The sequence below is a fragment of the Lissotriton vulgaris genome, chromosome 5 (assembly GCF_964263255.1).
Source record: "Lissotriton vulgaris chromosome 5, aLisVul1.2, whole genome shotgun sequence".
Taxonomy (NCBI): Eukaryota; Metazoa; Chordata; class Amphibia; order Caudata; family Salamandridae; genus Lissotriton; species Lissotriton vulgaris.
Window position 1 is genome coordinate 1,982,659,556 of NC_141693.1, and position 17,055 is coordinate 1,982,676,610.

General features: G+C 45.9%; 1 protein-coding gene across 1 annotated transcript in view; it reads left to right on the forward strand.

Moving 5' to 3' along the window:
• The window catches only part of ZBTB34 (zinc finger and BTB domain containing 34), a 150,248-nt gene that overhangs the window by 23,784 nt on the left and 109,409 nt on the right, over positions 1-17,055 (forward strand). The window contains exon 2 of the mRNA XM_086924713.1: positions 12,746-12,800. Within this exon, the coding sequence (XP_086780839.1) occupies positions 12,791-12,800 (10 nt within the window). The 5' untranslated portion in view covers positions 12,746-12,790. The remainder of the gene's footprint in view (positions 1-12,745; positions 12,801-17,055) is intronic.

Consider the following 17,055-nt stretch of genomic DNA (forward strand, 5'->3'; position numbering starts at 1 on the left):
GGCACACCCCAAACTGTACTTTGTGGCCCCATGCTTTAAGAGGAAGTGGGTAGCTATGGTATTTGGGTGCAGCATTGCCTGGCATCAAGGGATCCCTACCAATCACAAACATTTTTTAAAACTAGACACAAAGAAAAGTCCAGGGTATAGTGTGTCTTGCTTGCATACTAACACGTTTTCTTATCCAGAATACCTTGCAAATGTTAAACCCTGGTTAAGATCACATTTTTTTTATGTTTTTGTATGGGGAAGCTCCAGAATCTGTAGGGATTGTCAAGTCCTACCACCTATTGTTCCCAAATGCTAACACACTAGTGTGTGTGGACCTTTCATACCACCCGGAACGGATGAAAACAGTGACCGTGCGAAGTCCGCGTAGTGTCAGTGTGGTGTCACTGGTTTGGTGTATTCCTATCTCATGAAGTTGGCTGATACTAAATATATTTTTCTTATTTCTAAGGGTGGGATGTGTCATGTTATATACCTTTAAAAGTGGAATCTAGAATGTTGTTCTATGTAGATATTCTAGATTCCTGTACTGAATCTTTTGTGGAGGAGATAACTTGCTAGGAGTTTGAAGGGGAAGGATGCAATGTTTCTGGACTGTAATAATACCTTCCTGGAACTGACTACTACTTTGTTGTGGTAATTTGAACACAACATTGGACACTACCCACTTGTCGGGTACCTCTTTCATCTGAGATCTATGGAATGCAGGATGGTAAGACATTTTGGTAAGAAAACCTCCATAGATCTAATCCAGGCACACCGCCCTGGATTTCCCCGGGTCTCTATTTTTTAAGAACAGTCCAGAGTTTGTATAGTTCCTTGAGTACTGGCCAGCATACAACTCAAATCCTGCAATGCTCCCCAAGGACCCATATTGTGTACCTTCTGACTGTCCTCACATCTGTGCCAGCTTCAGCCACTTCACATATTTTCACTGGACGCCACAAAGACATCCTGTTCTCTTATGTGGCTGAGTCTTTGAAGTGCTGTTTGTTGCTTCAAGTCCCATCTTTCTTTTGTACTTTGCCAGGCTCGGGGTTCTGTTTGGCTTTATTGTGTCTTGAGAGACGCCATTGTTCTACTGTGATGTTTGGGGTTCTTGTAGGTGAAGTTGGTATGCTTCTCCTTGAGACACTCCCAATAGGAGAGGTGTCTTCCTCATGGTGGTTAAAGGTTTTCTGTGTGCCCTACTGACTTTGCAATAGACCCATCATGGTCTGTTGCCTCCTAGCCAGAGCAGTAGCTGTTTGTAAATGCACCCAATACACAATGAGCTCTGTATGTTTCTAGTTGTGCCTCGATTTTTATTCACAACTTGTTGCGAGTCATTTATTGCTCCGATACATATGCCTGTGTGAAATGTCGGGTGACATACATGCTTGGGTGAAATTACTGCTTTTGAAGTCTTGAAAACGTCTTGTGGATGATTATTGGTGGCCTAATTAGTTTCAACGTTTAAAAAAATTATTTTAGGATATATTGTGACAGTTGTCCTGACATTTTTTTAGTAAAAATGAGAGCCAATTGTTACTCAAATATATCATTATTAACCGGGAGCAAATGAATGGAAATAAACCGCAAAGTAAATTAGTATTTCCAAAATGACACGGTCGAAAATAAATGGAACAATAATTGTTCTGTTGTTGGAAACTCTGCAATTGACACTTTTTAATGAGGTTTCTTTTCTAGTTTGCCTCAGGCCCCTTCACCATGGGTTGGGTTGGAAAGGAGCCTATTTGTTTCATGGCCTTCAGTGAATTAAGAATAATGTCTAAGCTAAGAAGGCTGCTTCACTGAAGAAAGCATTGGTTCATGTCAGTGCATGACTGGGTACTTTCACAGCATGACTTTGTATGAGTATCACTGAGATACCCTATGTTAAATTAAAGATGTATGTCATTATGTCTAGTGGTGTCCACAGCTACTGATTCAGTCTGCAGACTATCCAAATCTCAGATTAACTTCATGATATTTGCTGGCCTGTGGCACACTGTAGAGAAGAGGCCGTAGATGGTGTTTGCCAACAGAAGGATTTTTGTATGATACCAGAAGTTAAATTCTTTGAGATTCCAGGGTGTAAAGGTGGCTCAGTAGCCCAAGATATTGACTGTTCTTATATCAAAATTGTAAATCTTACTGTTGCAAAAAAAAGACTGAAAGTACACATATTTACGGCTTTGCTTACTGTGCCATTGATTGGACCTGCACGATATCTAGCTTAGTGTATACAGCTACGTTTTAGCATGCCCAGTTTCATGCAGATCTTTCTTTTGTGGAAAAACATAAGGGAGAGGGTGTTTTCCTTTCAATCTGGAATAGACAGTTTTGCTCTCAACTACAACCTAGAACTACTGAACGGGCTTAAACCAAACTGGGCTAGGTAGTAGAACTTCACACAGAAAGTGTGCTTTTTGTGGTTTTGTACAAATGTCTTCAGTAGTTTTTAAGATACTTTGGTTCCAGAAGCGATTCAAGAGAGTGTATATATATCTTGTTCCAGGAGAGTAAATAAGTTGGTAGTTACACAAGCCACTAAGAGCAAACAGGCTGTTCCTTTAGGCTTTCCCATCCACACTCTCCAACAGCCAAAATACGCAGAAAACCCACTCTGTGGGCAGGCATCAACACTCCACTATTGCATACAACATACCTTCCTTCCTTATGATTCGCACAAAGCAAAACGGGACAAAACACCTCTCACACAGCACATTAACCACATTAACCACATGTAAGACGTCCAAAAGCTCAAACGCATTACTTTCTTAGATATATCACTCCCTCCCTAAACAAGCATTTACAATGCAATGGTTTCGCCTTTGGAAAAGTTAGAGCTATTGGCATTGTAAATGACAAAATTTGTATTTATGTGTTGGTTTTGAAAACAGATAAATAAATGGCATTGTCATTTACATTGCCATTAGCTTAATCTCTCGCAAATGTGAGACCTATTGAACCCTACGAGCTCAGCAGACAGCAATTACTACCACACACACACCCAGAGCCCCCCCCCCCCCCCCCCCCACCCCCACACACACCCAGAGCTGCGCGGCTGTTCGCCAGGCGAAACCTAAAAAGGGAAAAAAAGAGCGAGAATCTGTGAAGGAAAAAAATTTTCAACAATGGGGAAAAGATGTAATGATGGATGGAAACATGAAAGGATGGATGAATGAATGGAAAATTAGAACGGTGAAAGCCCAGAGGTAATCAATGGGTGAACGGATGGATGGATAGATGGGTAGAAGGAAAGATAAATGGCCTGGAGTGTGTATGTATGGATAAATGTGTGAATGTGTGAATGGGTAGATGAATGGATGGGTGAGGGGAGGCAGGAAGGCTAGATGGATAAATTAAAGAAATGATAAAGGACGAGTGGGTGAATAGATGAATGCCTAAAAGGATGACTGGATGGATAAATTAGTGAGCGAGTGATGGATAGATAGAACTGCGCACCGATAGCTGCATGAAATAGTGAAAGAATGAATAGGTAGATGCACCACAAAGAATGGACGGATAGATGACCGGAAGGATGCCACTGTGAACGGAATTCTTCTGGTGTGGGTCGCGTAGCACGTATAGATCAAAGTGGGAAGTCCCTTCGTTCTCTGCCTGCTCCCTTGACTGTTGACCTTGTCTGGGACAATAAACTGAGGGAAGCCGGGCAGGAAGCTGCGGCAGTAATTGCTTGTGCATATTAGTAACACATTCGCCAGGCCCCTGGCATTATGAGAGGAGAGATGGGGGATACATTTTGCTTCTGTTTAGCTCTTGGGTTTCTCGCTGCAGGGTATTAGTGTGAAGTTTTCGTGCTCAGACTATGCTGAAAAATGCTTGAACTGAAGAACGCGGCGATTTAATTAACATTGAATCCCGGCGCGCCAGAATCAACCAAACAGTGTGATCCTCCGCAAAATGCCGTAACTCTCTGTAACTCTCTGTAGGCCTCCTTGTTTGCCAAAATATTGAGTAGTTAGAAACGAGCTAACCATATTGCAGCTGTGACACACACTGGACGTTTACGTTTTTTTTATTTAGAGAGAAGTCCCAGTTTTAATGTTGTTAACCACTTTTTAAAACAAACAGATATCAATTCAATATTTACCATGTAAAACCTTCTCTTTAAAAAATAAATGGATCTGTAACCTAACGTGAAAAGCGGCAGGTATCATCCGAGTGATAACATCCAAGGGGACAAAGACCCGGTAAGATAAGGTGATGAAAAGAATTAATGCTGTCATTAGTAAAAAAGAGAAATTATAAAGGCATGTAAATAGGATAAAAGCAAACCGTCAGTTCAGGTGAAGGAAAGACAAGTGGGGCATTCCGGTATTAAATTTTATTAGTAAACACAGTTTGGCTTTCTTGTGATCCATTGTTATTAATGCTGAAACGATTGTTAGCTACGAGGGAGCACGTAGGCCATAGGGGAGAGTCTCTGCAGCAGCTGACATGAGGAACACCTCCTGCAGCCTGGTGACAGTGGATGGTCCACAGCGCGAGATGATCGGCGGTGGGCACTCCAGCAGCAAGCGGCACAGGGAAATCTGCAGGTAATGGCCCCACTGTAAGAAAAGGAGGGGTATGGAAGAAGAGAACCTTCCCAGCGTGGTGCCTGCATCTGTATTAAGGGAAGCCTCCACCAGCATCCTCAGCCTGCACATCAGGTTTCCCCATGAGTAGAGGAATTGGAAACTAGCCTGCCTCCCACGCTGTTTCCACAGTCGCGAGAGGCATACATCCACCAACTGAGCCCCCCTCGTGCACCTGAAGGGCCTCTGTGGGCAACAACCCTGCACCCAAATTGTAGCTGCCTACGCTCCCGAGGAAACAGCTCCTGCCGTCCTTAGGGTCACTGGAACAAGAGCAGAGCTGCGGGTCGGTGGAGGACCTCCTGTAAAGCGAGCCTGCTGCCGGCGGCTGCCTTCCCTGAATGTGGGAAGTGCAGGGCTGGTCGAGGCCGCACAAGCATGGGAGGCCCCCGGGTGGCCAGTGATGAAAGAGAGGCTGCCGCCGGGCCAGAGCAGGACTTCGGCAGCGGCCCAGCTGGGAGGAGGCTATGTGGCCTTCCGGCCGAGTGTGAGAACCGGAGGCGGGGCCACCTCTAAGTCTCGGGGGGCACGGTGGCCTGTGAAACAAGCATTGGTGAAACGAAATTTTAAAAAAATGCGGAACACGCACACTATGTGAAAAAAATGGGAGCCGCGCCGCAAGCTTCAACATAACAAATTAGTGCTTCAGACGCAGTGCACCTTTTGCTTTTTTTTTACTTTCAGTTTTTAAAAAGTATATCTCTAGCAGACGTTTCCAGAACTGTGTTGGGAAGCTGAACAGAGAGACACGTGTACAGTACCACTTCGTTCACGGTTAAAGTGCTGTGAGCGAACGGGACGTGTATAAATTCAAAGGGTTAAGTCCACCTGACCTGGCAGCAGGAGGTAACCTCTGAGTCCCAGATGCTGCTGGAAGCTTTCATGCATGGGGGGGAGCAGCTCCGAGGTCACTGGCTCCCACACTCACAGAGCTCCTTACGTACGGGCGGCGGTGTGAAGTTACACCACGGGCGAAGAAAGTTGGGAGGGGAGAAAAGCAACCTTTTCCGTCGTTGCGGAAGCAACGTCTGGGGACGCCAAACACCGCCGCGTGTACACGGGGCAGTTTCTCCGTGTTTGATTTAGTCAGAAGAGGTGACACGGGCTGTGAGTCGTTGGCGGATGGAGCCCTGATGGCGTTGAGGGGATGGGAGCGGCGAGCTGATGTCCAGCCCGTGGAGTGCCACGCAGGCAATGCCCGGGAGCGGCAGCATCTGAGCCTCGGCGCCACGCTCATTTCTACCGCCCAGGCGGAGGTGGCAGCCGTCCCGCCCGGGACCTCGGCAACATGAACAAGGTGAGGAAGTTTTTCCGAGGCAGCGGCAGGGCAAGGAAAACAAGCACTCACCTGGACTTCCTTCGGCCGCAGAATGGCCAAAACAAACGTGGACAACAAAAAAAATAAACCCCGCCCACGGCCGCGATGACGACATCGCAGAGGCGGAGAGGGAAAAAAATCTCGGGAACGCCCACGAATCTGGTCCGGCCATGAAGGACAGATCTCTGTTCCAATGGCAAGCCTCCATTTATTGAGCTAGCCAATGGAACAGAGGGCGGATCCCAAAGCCACTCTACTGTTCTCATTAGTTTTCACCTGCGTGAAAAGCCTGCGCAGTGCGCAGGCTTTCACTTAGGCGAAACCTAAAAAGGGCACCCAACAGTAAAAGTCCAACAGGCCTAGTCCAGTAGTTTTCTGCATAGAGCTACTCTGTTCAACTCCTGTATTATCTTGGCGTACCACAAAAAACTCGAAAAAAATCTTTCCATCCCAATGCAGTAGACCAAAACCCAGGTAGTATAGTGTATCTGACAGTCTATGCTGCACAATGTATACTCCATTGTGTATCTGTTAACTCAGACACCACATGGTATCTCTCAACCTACACAGCAAATAGTGTTTCTCAGCCACTACAGCATAAAATGCATCTCCATCTAAACATTACAAGGCTTCTTCTAACCCACACTACAGCAGAGGGACTGTTTCACCTTTTGTAGGACACCGCATACCTTCACCCACAAACCAAAATGTGTCTCAAAGAGCACAGTGTACCTCAATCGTGACAGAACAGGGTGTCTCTCAACTTGGTCTAGTTAAGTAAGCAGGAGAAAGGGACAGGTAAAATGAATAATTCCTATGATTTGAGTGATGTAGCTGTTATCATGGCTATCTACAGTAGTAATAAGCTAGTTCTGTGACTGATGGTAAGCTGAGCAGTTTGAGTTACCCAGTACAATACTAAATTCATCAATTAAGAGTATTTTTTCTGGTGACAGTTTTAACTAGTTGGGTGAGCTGCTGTTACTGACTCGTTGTGAGGTTTATATTAAGATATTTTGGTTTTATTTCTACTGCTCTTATTTACTAAATTCCTGAACTTGTACGGAACGATCCCAATTTTGCTAATTTATTACTGATCTTGCTTCTCGCCATGGATGCAAAGATGTTAGCAAAAATATAGATGCTAAACCGTGATATAGTATTTGGATTCCCGGATCATCCCTTCATGGTTGGACTTCTCTAAGTGAGATTTTCATTTTCCATTACAAATCATAGGGAATTTATTTATTTGGTTCCAGGATGTAGGGCCTGCCTTAAAGTCTCTACAGGTGTATATGCATGTGTCCAGTTGTGTCACACAAACGGGGGTGTGCACCATCGGAGCATATGAATATTCATACTGAAAAAGCTTTCATTTAGATAAACCAGGATTACTTTTAATTCAAACCATGCAAGATTCCCTTTTGGGAACATTTTATAACAATCGTTGGTGCATTAAACATTGATGATCACGCATCTGTTCCTCCCGTTGGTACCAGGTCTGATGTTTAATGCTGAAGGCATGGACAGTTTTCTTTCTGACTTGGAGAACACTCGACAGACCCACCTTCCAAACACCCATTCACTTTCATGACTCACTGTTACTATTGTTATCCAGCTTCATTAGCAAGTTATTTTGATGCCACTGTATCAGCTGGGGAGACTTACCATCAACCATTCTGAAGATGAACCCAGTCTTCTTTCTTTCAAGCCCACTAACTTGGTCCCATACTATCCCATATATGTATTTTTAGGTCTTGCGACCTATCAATGCGCGCAAGCGCATTGAGCGGAGCGAGAATTCAAGTGCTCAAAATCCTCGTCAAACCAAGGGCTTCATGGTGCGGTTTTCTTTAAGTTCACATGAATCACATGACCCAACAAGCACGCGCATCGGCCTCCCTCCCTCCCTCCTAATTGCAGTTTTTTCACGGCCGCACAGCACATCAAAGGGCTTCTCCCAGCATGTGCTGTGCGGCTTCTCCTCCCCTAATTATTCATGGCTGGCCGGTGGCCGGCCGTACTTTCAGTTTCCCGGCTACTTTCAGTTTCCCGGCGCTCTTGTTTCCTGTTTGCTGCAGACCGCTGATGTAAACAACGAACACTCTGTAGTTATGACGCAACCTTACTACATACACTGAGAACAACTGCATTTCACACTATGCATACATTGTTCTCTGTGGACCTGACCCACGCTTACTCAACAGCAACATTTGAAAAAAGACTGGAGCACTCACGGGGTCTTGTAAAAGATTTGTAAATAAACAGCTATATCCTCCAAGACACGTTTCTGCGTAATCGGTTTCTCAAGTGCTGGAAATGCTAATTATGAAACACAGAGTCTGGTTGGCTATAAACTGAGTAATCACCACTGCCATTGGAGTGTCATAGCCAATGGGAGGTCCGCAAATGTCGAACTCTTGAGTTCATACGGCTTCAATGCCAGCCATGTGCTGCAGTTTCCCCAACGATTTTATATTTAGCCCTCATGTTAAGAATATTAAAAATCCTTCCCCCGATGGGAATTACCATGGGGTCACGGTACCGTTCTCCTTCAGATGTTACAGCAGTCCCTCCAAGTGCAGCGTTTCACTCGAGCTGTAACTTCTTCCTAATATGGGGTTCCCAGTTCTCTGTGGACCTGACCCACTCACCACTGCCGCTGGATTATAAAAGACGTGCCAGCAGGTGTCCGTTCAATAACTAATACACCACAAATTTGTACAACTCGCGTCCTCCATGGGCAACTGGAGAGTCCTTCAGCAGGGGTTCAGGAGCTTACTAGTTCTCTTCATTTCACACGCCCACCAAAAGCTGAGGACGGGTGCTGTAGTCCACTACAAGGACAGGAACTTGCTTGTTTTGACAGCCATCCAGTTCAATCACTGCGCATATGCTCTCAGCACATATGTAATTTTATGCATTGGATACAAATATTTTGCAAGGTTAAAGCACAAAGTGCGAGAAAAGAGGAGTGCACAAGGCATTGCAACAATGCTGATGCACTCATACTGTTAGCTATTTAACAACGAGGGAAAGGGGATACTGTAAGTGACAAAGAAAATTATGACAGAGAGCGTAGATTATACGTCACTGCAATTGATTGGTACAATCTCCCCTCCAACCCAGAACCTGTTTTCCAAACTTTACCCCCTCATCCTCACCCCGCTCACAACCCTCTCACCCTCACTCAGCCTCACACCCTCACCCTCACACACTCTCACCCTCACGCCCCCTCACCCTCACACCCCCTCACTCACCCTCACACACTCACTCACCCTCACACCCCCTCACACCCTCACACCACTCAGTGCTACAACACATATGTGTTTGTAGGTGCAAATGCAATGTTCTTGGATTTTCGTCACAATAAAATACACTGAACATAATCTTCACAAAATTTATTTGCAAACGTTTAAGCTATTGCCATTATAAATTACAATAACTTTTATTTAAGTATTAATTATTTACAAAATTAAAAGCCATTGTTATTTGTAATCTCAATACATCTAAGTCATGTAAATACAACACACACTGCATTACAAATGCTATAGGTGTCCCATTTGCGAAAGTTAATGTTAATGTTAATGTTAATGTTATTTGGCATTTGTTAAGCGCTCGTACGCCCGGAGGCTTCATGGCGCTGTAGTAAGGAACAGGCGTGGCCATCGGTAGGTGGAGATAAGGCAGCTTAGTGATGCGCCTGAGAGAAGAGCCAGGTCTCCAGAGAATGTCTGAAGCTGAGGATGTTATCACTAAGTTTCAGATGAAGAGGGAAAGAGTTCCAAAGGGCAGCGGCAAGATGGTCGAAGCAGCTGCCTCCGAGACGCTTTTTCTTGTACGGAGGGATAGTCAGAAGGGCTTTATGAGCAGACCGGAGGTTGCGGGGGGTGCTGTATTTTTTAAATAGGTCTCTAATGAAAATGGGACCAATGTCGTGTAGAGATTTGAAAAGGATACACGAAATGAAATGAAATGAAATGAAAAAATATATTTAATAAAGCGCACTGCGGCCAAGCGGCTTCCTGGCGCTGGGGACCTGGTCAGGGCTCACAGAGGGAATCAGGGGAACCTAAGAAGGAAAGGCCTGGGTGAAAAGAAAGGTTTTAAGGGCTTTTCGGAAATGGGTGTAGATGGGGATGGAACGAATGTGAAGTGGGAGGCTGTTCCAGAACTGGGGGGCCAAAACAGAGAGGCGGGTGCCACCAGTTCTGGATTTGCGGAAGCGGGGGATGTGCAAGAGAGAGAGAGAGGAAGAGCGAAGGATGCGGCTGGGGGCGTGAGATGTAATTAGGGAGGAGATGTAGACAGGGGCAGAGCGGGAATGAGCTCGAAAGGCAAAGCAGGCTAACTTAAAGAGAGATCTGAAGCGAATAGGGAGCCAGTGCAGAGATTTGAGAACAGGAGTGATATGGGAGGATTTAGGAAGGGAGAGAATGAGACGAGCAGCTTGATTTTGAATGGCCTGTAGACGTCGGGACTCGTAGGCTGGAATGCCCACGTACAGGCCATTCCCATAGTCAAGTCGGGAGATGACTAAGGCCAGGACTATGGTTTTGAGTGCATCAGTAGTGAAAAAACGTGAGATTTTCCGGATGAGGCAGAGGGACAGGAAGCAGGACGACACAACAGAGCTAATCTGACTGTGCATTGTTAGGTCAGAACTAACTTTGATGCCAAGAGTGCGAACAGAGGAGGAAGGTGTGGGAGGGGGACCAAAAGAAAGGGGCCAGTGTGCTGGGGACCAAGGGTTAGATGGACCACCCGTGAGGACAAGTTCCGTCTTATCGGGGTTGAGCTTAAGATGGTTGGCGCTCATCCACTCGGAAATGAAAATTAAGGTGGAACTGAATTTAGGGAGAGAATCAGCAGAAGAGGAAAGATCAAAGACGAGCTGGAGGTCATCTGCGTAGTTATACACCGAGACCCCCAGCTCAAGAAGAGAAGTGACAAGGGGAGAGATGTAAAGGTTAAAGAGAAGAGGGGAAAGAGAGGAGCCCTGGGGAACACCGCAGGTGACCGGACGGGGGGGGCAGAGAAGCCAGAAAGATGAACCTCCTGGTACCTATCTTGAAGAAAGGACGCTAGCCAGGAGAAGGCCGCGCCCCGGATGCCCGCTGCGCTGACACGGTCGAGGAGAATGGAGTGGTCAACCGTGTCAAACGCAGCGGACAAATCGAGAAGGACCAGGGCTTGGGGGAGGTTGGAATCTGCCTTCCCCTTAAGTTCATCTAGAACCGCGAGAACCACTGCCTCCGTAGAGTGGCCTGGGCGAAAGCCTGCTTGATGGGAGGCTAAAAGGCCGTTGTCCTCGATATACGAGGAGAGGCAAGAAGTGACATGGGTCTCGAGGATCTTAGCTAGGTAGGGGAGGAGGGAAATGGGACGGAAATGAGCAGGGAGGGAAGGATCTAGACCGGGTTTTTTGAGAATGGGGAGGACAACGGCGGATTTAAATGATAAAGGAACGGAACCGGAGGCCAAAGAAGAATTAAGCAAAGCGAGCGGGGGAGCAGGACAGTTGGTGAGAAGAGTTTTAAGAATGCGCGCCGGTGCGCAGTCCATAGGGGAACCAGATTTAACCTTGAGCAGGTATTTGTGAAATTGGTCAGGAGAGATGGGGGGAAAAGTGAAGAAAGAAGAGGGAGAAGGAGTAACTGGGCAGGTGGGAATGGGTTGGGGCACCGTCGGAATGTTAGCTTTAATCTTCACAATCTTGTCTATAAAAAAGTCATTAAGTGACAAGCAGAGGGACTGAGAAGGGACCAGACAAGGAGAAGAGCGATCGGAAGTAGCAAGATTGTGAACTAGAGAGAAGATTTCACGAGATTTATTTGCGGAGAGAGCTACTCCCAGCTTTGAAGGCCAAGCGTTGCTCAACCGGGAGCCAATGCAGCTGTTTCAAGCCAGGTCTGACTGATTGCCTTCTAGGAATGTTCAAGAGAAGTCTGGCTGCCTGGTTTTGAACCAGCTGGAGGCGTTTAAGCTCTCCAGTTTGGAGCCCAAGGTATAGACTGTTAAAACTATTGACATTGTAACTGACAAAGCTATTAATTTTGCTATTTTCAAAACCAACACATAAATTAAAAAAGTGTCATTTACAATACCAATAGCTCAAACTTTTCTACTGCGAGACCTATTGGCAACGCCAGTGCTTGTTTTTTATTGCTATCCGGCTTAATGTAATTTCCTCTTTTTTGTAAATGTTCATTTTGTTTCCAGAATCCACACATTTCCAGAATGTGCCAATCAAAACGTTCTTTCGGCATTTAAAAAAAAAATGTTTGATGGTAATGGTAAAACACATACCAAAGCCAATACTATGCCATGGTTTTCCATTTACGGTTCAAGAAGACATCCATGCAGGAAGGGAAAAACGGTGGTGACAAAAACACTACTTTCTACTGACTGCTTTATAAAACAACATGTATTTTTCTTGCATCACAGTGTTGAATATGTACAACCTTTTGAGAATGATATCAACATAATTTTGCATATCACTGTTCAATCCATTTGTCCTGGAGACAGCTGGCAAGTTTGTGAATATGTACAACCTTTTGAGAATGATATCAACATAATTTTGCATATCACTGTTCAATCCATTTGTCATGGAGACAGCTGGCAAGTTTGTGAAATTTGTCTTTATGTTTCCATCTCCTCTATTTTTTCTCTTGATCATTCTCTAATGGTCCGAACATTGTGTCTGTAACTTGATGTAAATATATAAACACATTGCGTTCTGCTTCCGCTTTAATAGTAGTCTTTCATTAAACTGCTTACTTTTTTTTAATAAGTGCTGCTTTACAAAGTCTCATTTTTTCTTTTAACACAGAAAAATATCTTGAAGCGGTGTATGTGAATACCTCAGGAATACAAAATGCAGAAAGGTAAGAAAAACGTGTTAAGTGTATCTACTTCATTTGTTTTCATACTCCAATTCCCGTGCTAAATATACAAAAGAAGCTATGCGTAAATGATCACTTGTATTTAATCTTTAAAGAGGCTAATGTTCTCTTGCATTTTGGAGAACTGAACATTCCAATATTTGATTAGAGGTTTTTTTATTTTTCATTTTTTTGGACAGGACTGAGAAAACCGTCTAATTTTGCTGTAATCCTGTCTTCATAGGAATTTTCTTTTTAGTGTTGAGTACTGTGTTTAAGACGGCCTGAGTGGAAACATTCTTTTCCGTCTTCGATTTGGTTGCCTGTCAAACCTACTTTGACAATGAATACCCTATCTATCTGTTATCAGTCTTTCCTGCGGGGCAACCTACCTGGCGGGTATCAACTTTTGTTGACATTATGCATCTCAAGTAAAGGGCCTCTCCAAAACTGTGTTGAACTAAAACATCTGCCTTCTCAGCTTTGATCTGGCACCCAAGAGATATTGAGGTGATGCTGAGAATGGTGTGTGCAAGATGATTCCTTTTATGGTTTGTTGCTTGACACAATGATATCAGTTGACATTTCATGATGGATTCCTTTTAGCACTTGATCAATTGGAATGAAACATGATCTGTAAGACCACTTCTCTTCCAGGGGATCCTCATCAATAGTCATAAGCACTGAATATTCCCGCCCATGTGCGGGACCCCGGAAACAATATAAAAATATATATGTATTAAAACACATATATCTCGCTCCACATATATGTATGTACATATATCATTTTTCTCACATCAATGCAGCTCCAAACTGAGGCTAAAACAATGTAAACACATATACATGTACTGCAATTAGTAAGGAAACAAAAAACACATTAGGTCAAAAAACCCTTGAACTTTGTGTTTTAATGAGTCAAACCACTCATAAATCCTGAAAATTGCTTCTAAATAGACATTGTTAGCCCTCAGGCTGCATTGCAAAACAATATCATAGAAAATGAAACCATTTTCAACAAAAACTGGCACCGTGCCTTTAAGGCAGCCATGACCCCAGGGTTCCCATCATGCCTCAGGGGTGACAGTTAGGTCAGTTGTTCTTTCCGGCTCCTTCAGTCAGGACTCTGGTGAAACAGCTCCTTTTCTTTTTTGACTTTCTGTCAAAAAATATTCAAATTTAACTACAATTTTTGCCTTCACTCGACGTCTTATCGACATAGAGTGTTCCTTTAACCTTTTTTAGGCTTAAAAAAGGTATTTTTCCTGTCAAAGATGCCTTCTCTCTTTGACAAGTGTCCTTCATGTGGAAGGAAGAAGGCCAAGACTGACACTCATTCAGTCTGTATCCTGTGCCTACCAGAATCTCATTCCTCTAAAACCTGTGAACACTGCCAGGTTTTAACTTCCAGGACTCTTAAAGATCGGGAGAGGATTCGAGTTTATGGGCTTTCTGAGAGAGGAAGATCTCCCAAGAAGCAGAAAAGTCAGAAGACGCGGTCGACATCGAGAGAAGCCCCGACTGGTTCACATTCGACGTCGGGATCGGCGTTGGAGAAGCAGTCGACGGCGACGAAGATGTCTTCAGCGTCTACATCTAAGGTACCTCCGCTTCAGTCAGCGTCGAGGCACAGGTCACCGCCGAAGCGGAAGAGCTCGACGGCGAGCCGTATGACGTCGAAACAGCATCGTCATGCTGTGACGTCGAGGCATTCTCCGTCGACGCCGGGCCATCGGCGTTCGACGTCGAGTCATCCTCCGTCGACGACTAGTCATGGTCGTTCGGCGTCGAGGGAGCCTCTGTCGACACATCATCGGTCGACGTCGATGCAGCCAACGCCGACGCCGGGACAAGAGCGTTCGACGTCGGAGCGGCATTTGGAGTCGAGGCACGCCCAGTCGCCGTCGAGTCAACGGCGATCGGCGTCGAAACAGCCTCCACCGACGTCGAAACAGCCTCCACCGACGTCGAGCAGACAACCTTCAACGTCGAAGGACAGTCATCGCCGCTCGAGGTCGACGTTAGAGAAATCACGGTCGACGTCGAGAGAACGCCTACCTGCTTGGCGCTCGGCGTCGATACGACCGCCGTCGATGGATCAGCAAAGATCCAGGGAGAGAAGTTCTTCGCAAGCAAAGAACATTACTCCTGCAAGATCAAAGGAGAGGTCACCTTTGAATCAGGAGGTTCAGGACAAGGAAAGTGACTCATTGGACCAGGCTCACGTCCTAGGGCCACAGTTGGGTTCTCCAGGTTCAGCATCGGCTGCGGAGGTGGAACAATCTCCAGTGCAGGATCCTCCTGCCAAGAGACGGAGGATTGCAGAAGAAAGATCTCGGTCGAGGTCTTCCTCTGGATCTCTGGTGAGTCTTTCCTCATCTTCCTCATCATCTCGGAGTGGCAGATCCTCGGATGGACAAAGCGGCGCATCTAATAGGGGGAGGTCCAAATCCCCTGCAAGATCGCAACAGGATCGAACGGATCAACCTCCACGGTCACGTACACCAGTGAAGGATTCCATCCACAAGTCTCCTTCTATTCATCTTTCCCCAAGGTGGAATAGACCTCTTCACCACTGGGCAAAGGACAAGGAGACGGCGGATCACCTGAAGCGATATCGAGACCAACCTCTTCCCCGCAGAGAACGGTCTCGTTCTAGGCACTCAAGTAAGAGACATTCTCGTCACAGAGAGCGATCTCAATCTAAGACGCGTTCAAGCAGAAGATCTAGGTCCAGGAGGACACGTAGCTCTTAAAGTTCTTCGAGAACATGATCTCACAGGGAGTACTCCCCGACCCTTACGAACAGCCCGCGCTCGAGAGTATCTCCAACAGAAGATATTTTCTCGTTCCAAGATATCTTGGGCAGAGGAGCCCTGAAGCTGGGAGTACCGATGACAGCTCCACAAGTCAAGACGACTGTCATATTCGAAACCCTGCAACACAGAACAGCACCCAAACCGTTGTTGCCGTTGGTTCCGGGTATAATGGAACCTGTGAACGAAGTCTTCCTCACTCCGGCTACGGTGAAGTCCGTTCCAGCGAGGATTCTCAAAAAGTATCGTCCTCCGGAAGAGGATCCTCTGTTCCTCAAAGCTGATCCCCCGCCAGATTCAGTAATCATTACGGCGGCAAGAAAATCCAATGCGGTAGCTTCCTCATCCACGGTACCTCCGGATAAGGAAAGCAAGGTGCAAGACTCATGGGGGAGAAGGGTGTGTAACACCTCTGAGGTTCCGTGACAATTGTAAGTGGTGTTTTTGACTCGCACGAATATATCTATGAACCGCAAATGACGAGTTTAGTAAGTATGCGCAGTTTTGCTGTGCTAACCTAAACCGTTCGTTTGTTTCATGGGTTTCTTCCTCCGAGCCCACGGGTTCCATCTTAGATACGGCATCCATTTTGTCTCTTGCCCTCAAGTAGCCAGCGAGCGGACGCTGTCCGCTTCGCGACCCTGGGATTCCCAAGACTCTTGCGGAAGACACATGTTCCTTAGAAAGTGTCTTTATGATGAGGGGGATGATACTGTAAGGCAGATGGCTCCGCTCGAGGCTCATCTTGCCGTACCGGTCTATTGTCTTAGCCGTGCATCTGATTAGGCGCGTCTCTTTGATGCCTGTAGCTCGTGTTTCCCGAGACCACCCCTTTTACACCCTTTCCGATCTCCCCACTGTCCTGTCTTCCTCTGCACCTGTCCTTGTTCCCTCTTCGATCTGTTTATTGCTGATTGGAATGTACTAATGGTGGGAAGATGGGTTTTTACAGTTGGGAACCACCAAATGTTTCCGTACTTATGTTCCGGACCCTGAATACATCAAAGCGACCCCTCTCGGGGATAATGTTGGGAACCAAGTTGTAAACCTTTGTGTACCATGTTAACGTATGAGAGAAATGTGTATAAAAGGAGCGACCTACAGTAGCAATTCGAAGCAGTCTCCTCGAACCTACACACGCTGTACTTCCTGTGACTTCTGTGTTCCCTGCAGTAAATAAACCTCGAATCTTTGACGCCGAAGGAAGTGTCCCGTGTCTCTGTCATTTGTACGCCGGAACAGGTTACCCACAAAGGTTTCAGGTGTTGTCCCCTGGCACCGCTGGGTCTTAGAAAAACCCAGTCCTTCACCTCAGCCTCTTTCCTCAAGGTCTCCAATGTGGAAGCCCTGCTCGGCAGGTATGACAGGTCTCTGTGGGACTCACTTCAGAGATTTACAGCAAAACTTCTTCAGGAAGATAGGAAGGGCTTTGAGGAGGTTCTGAT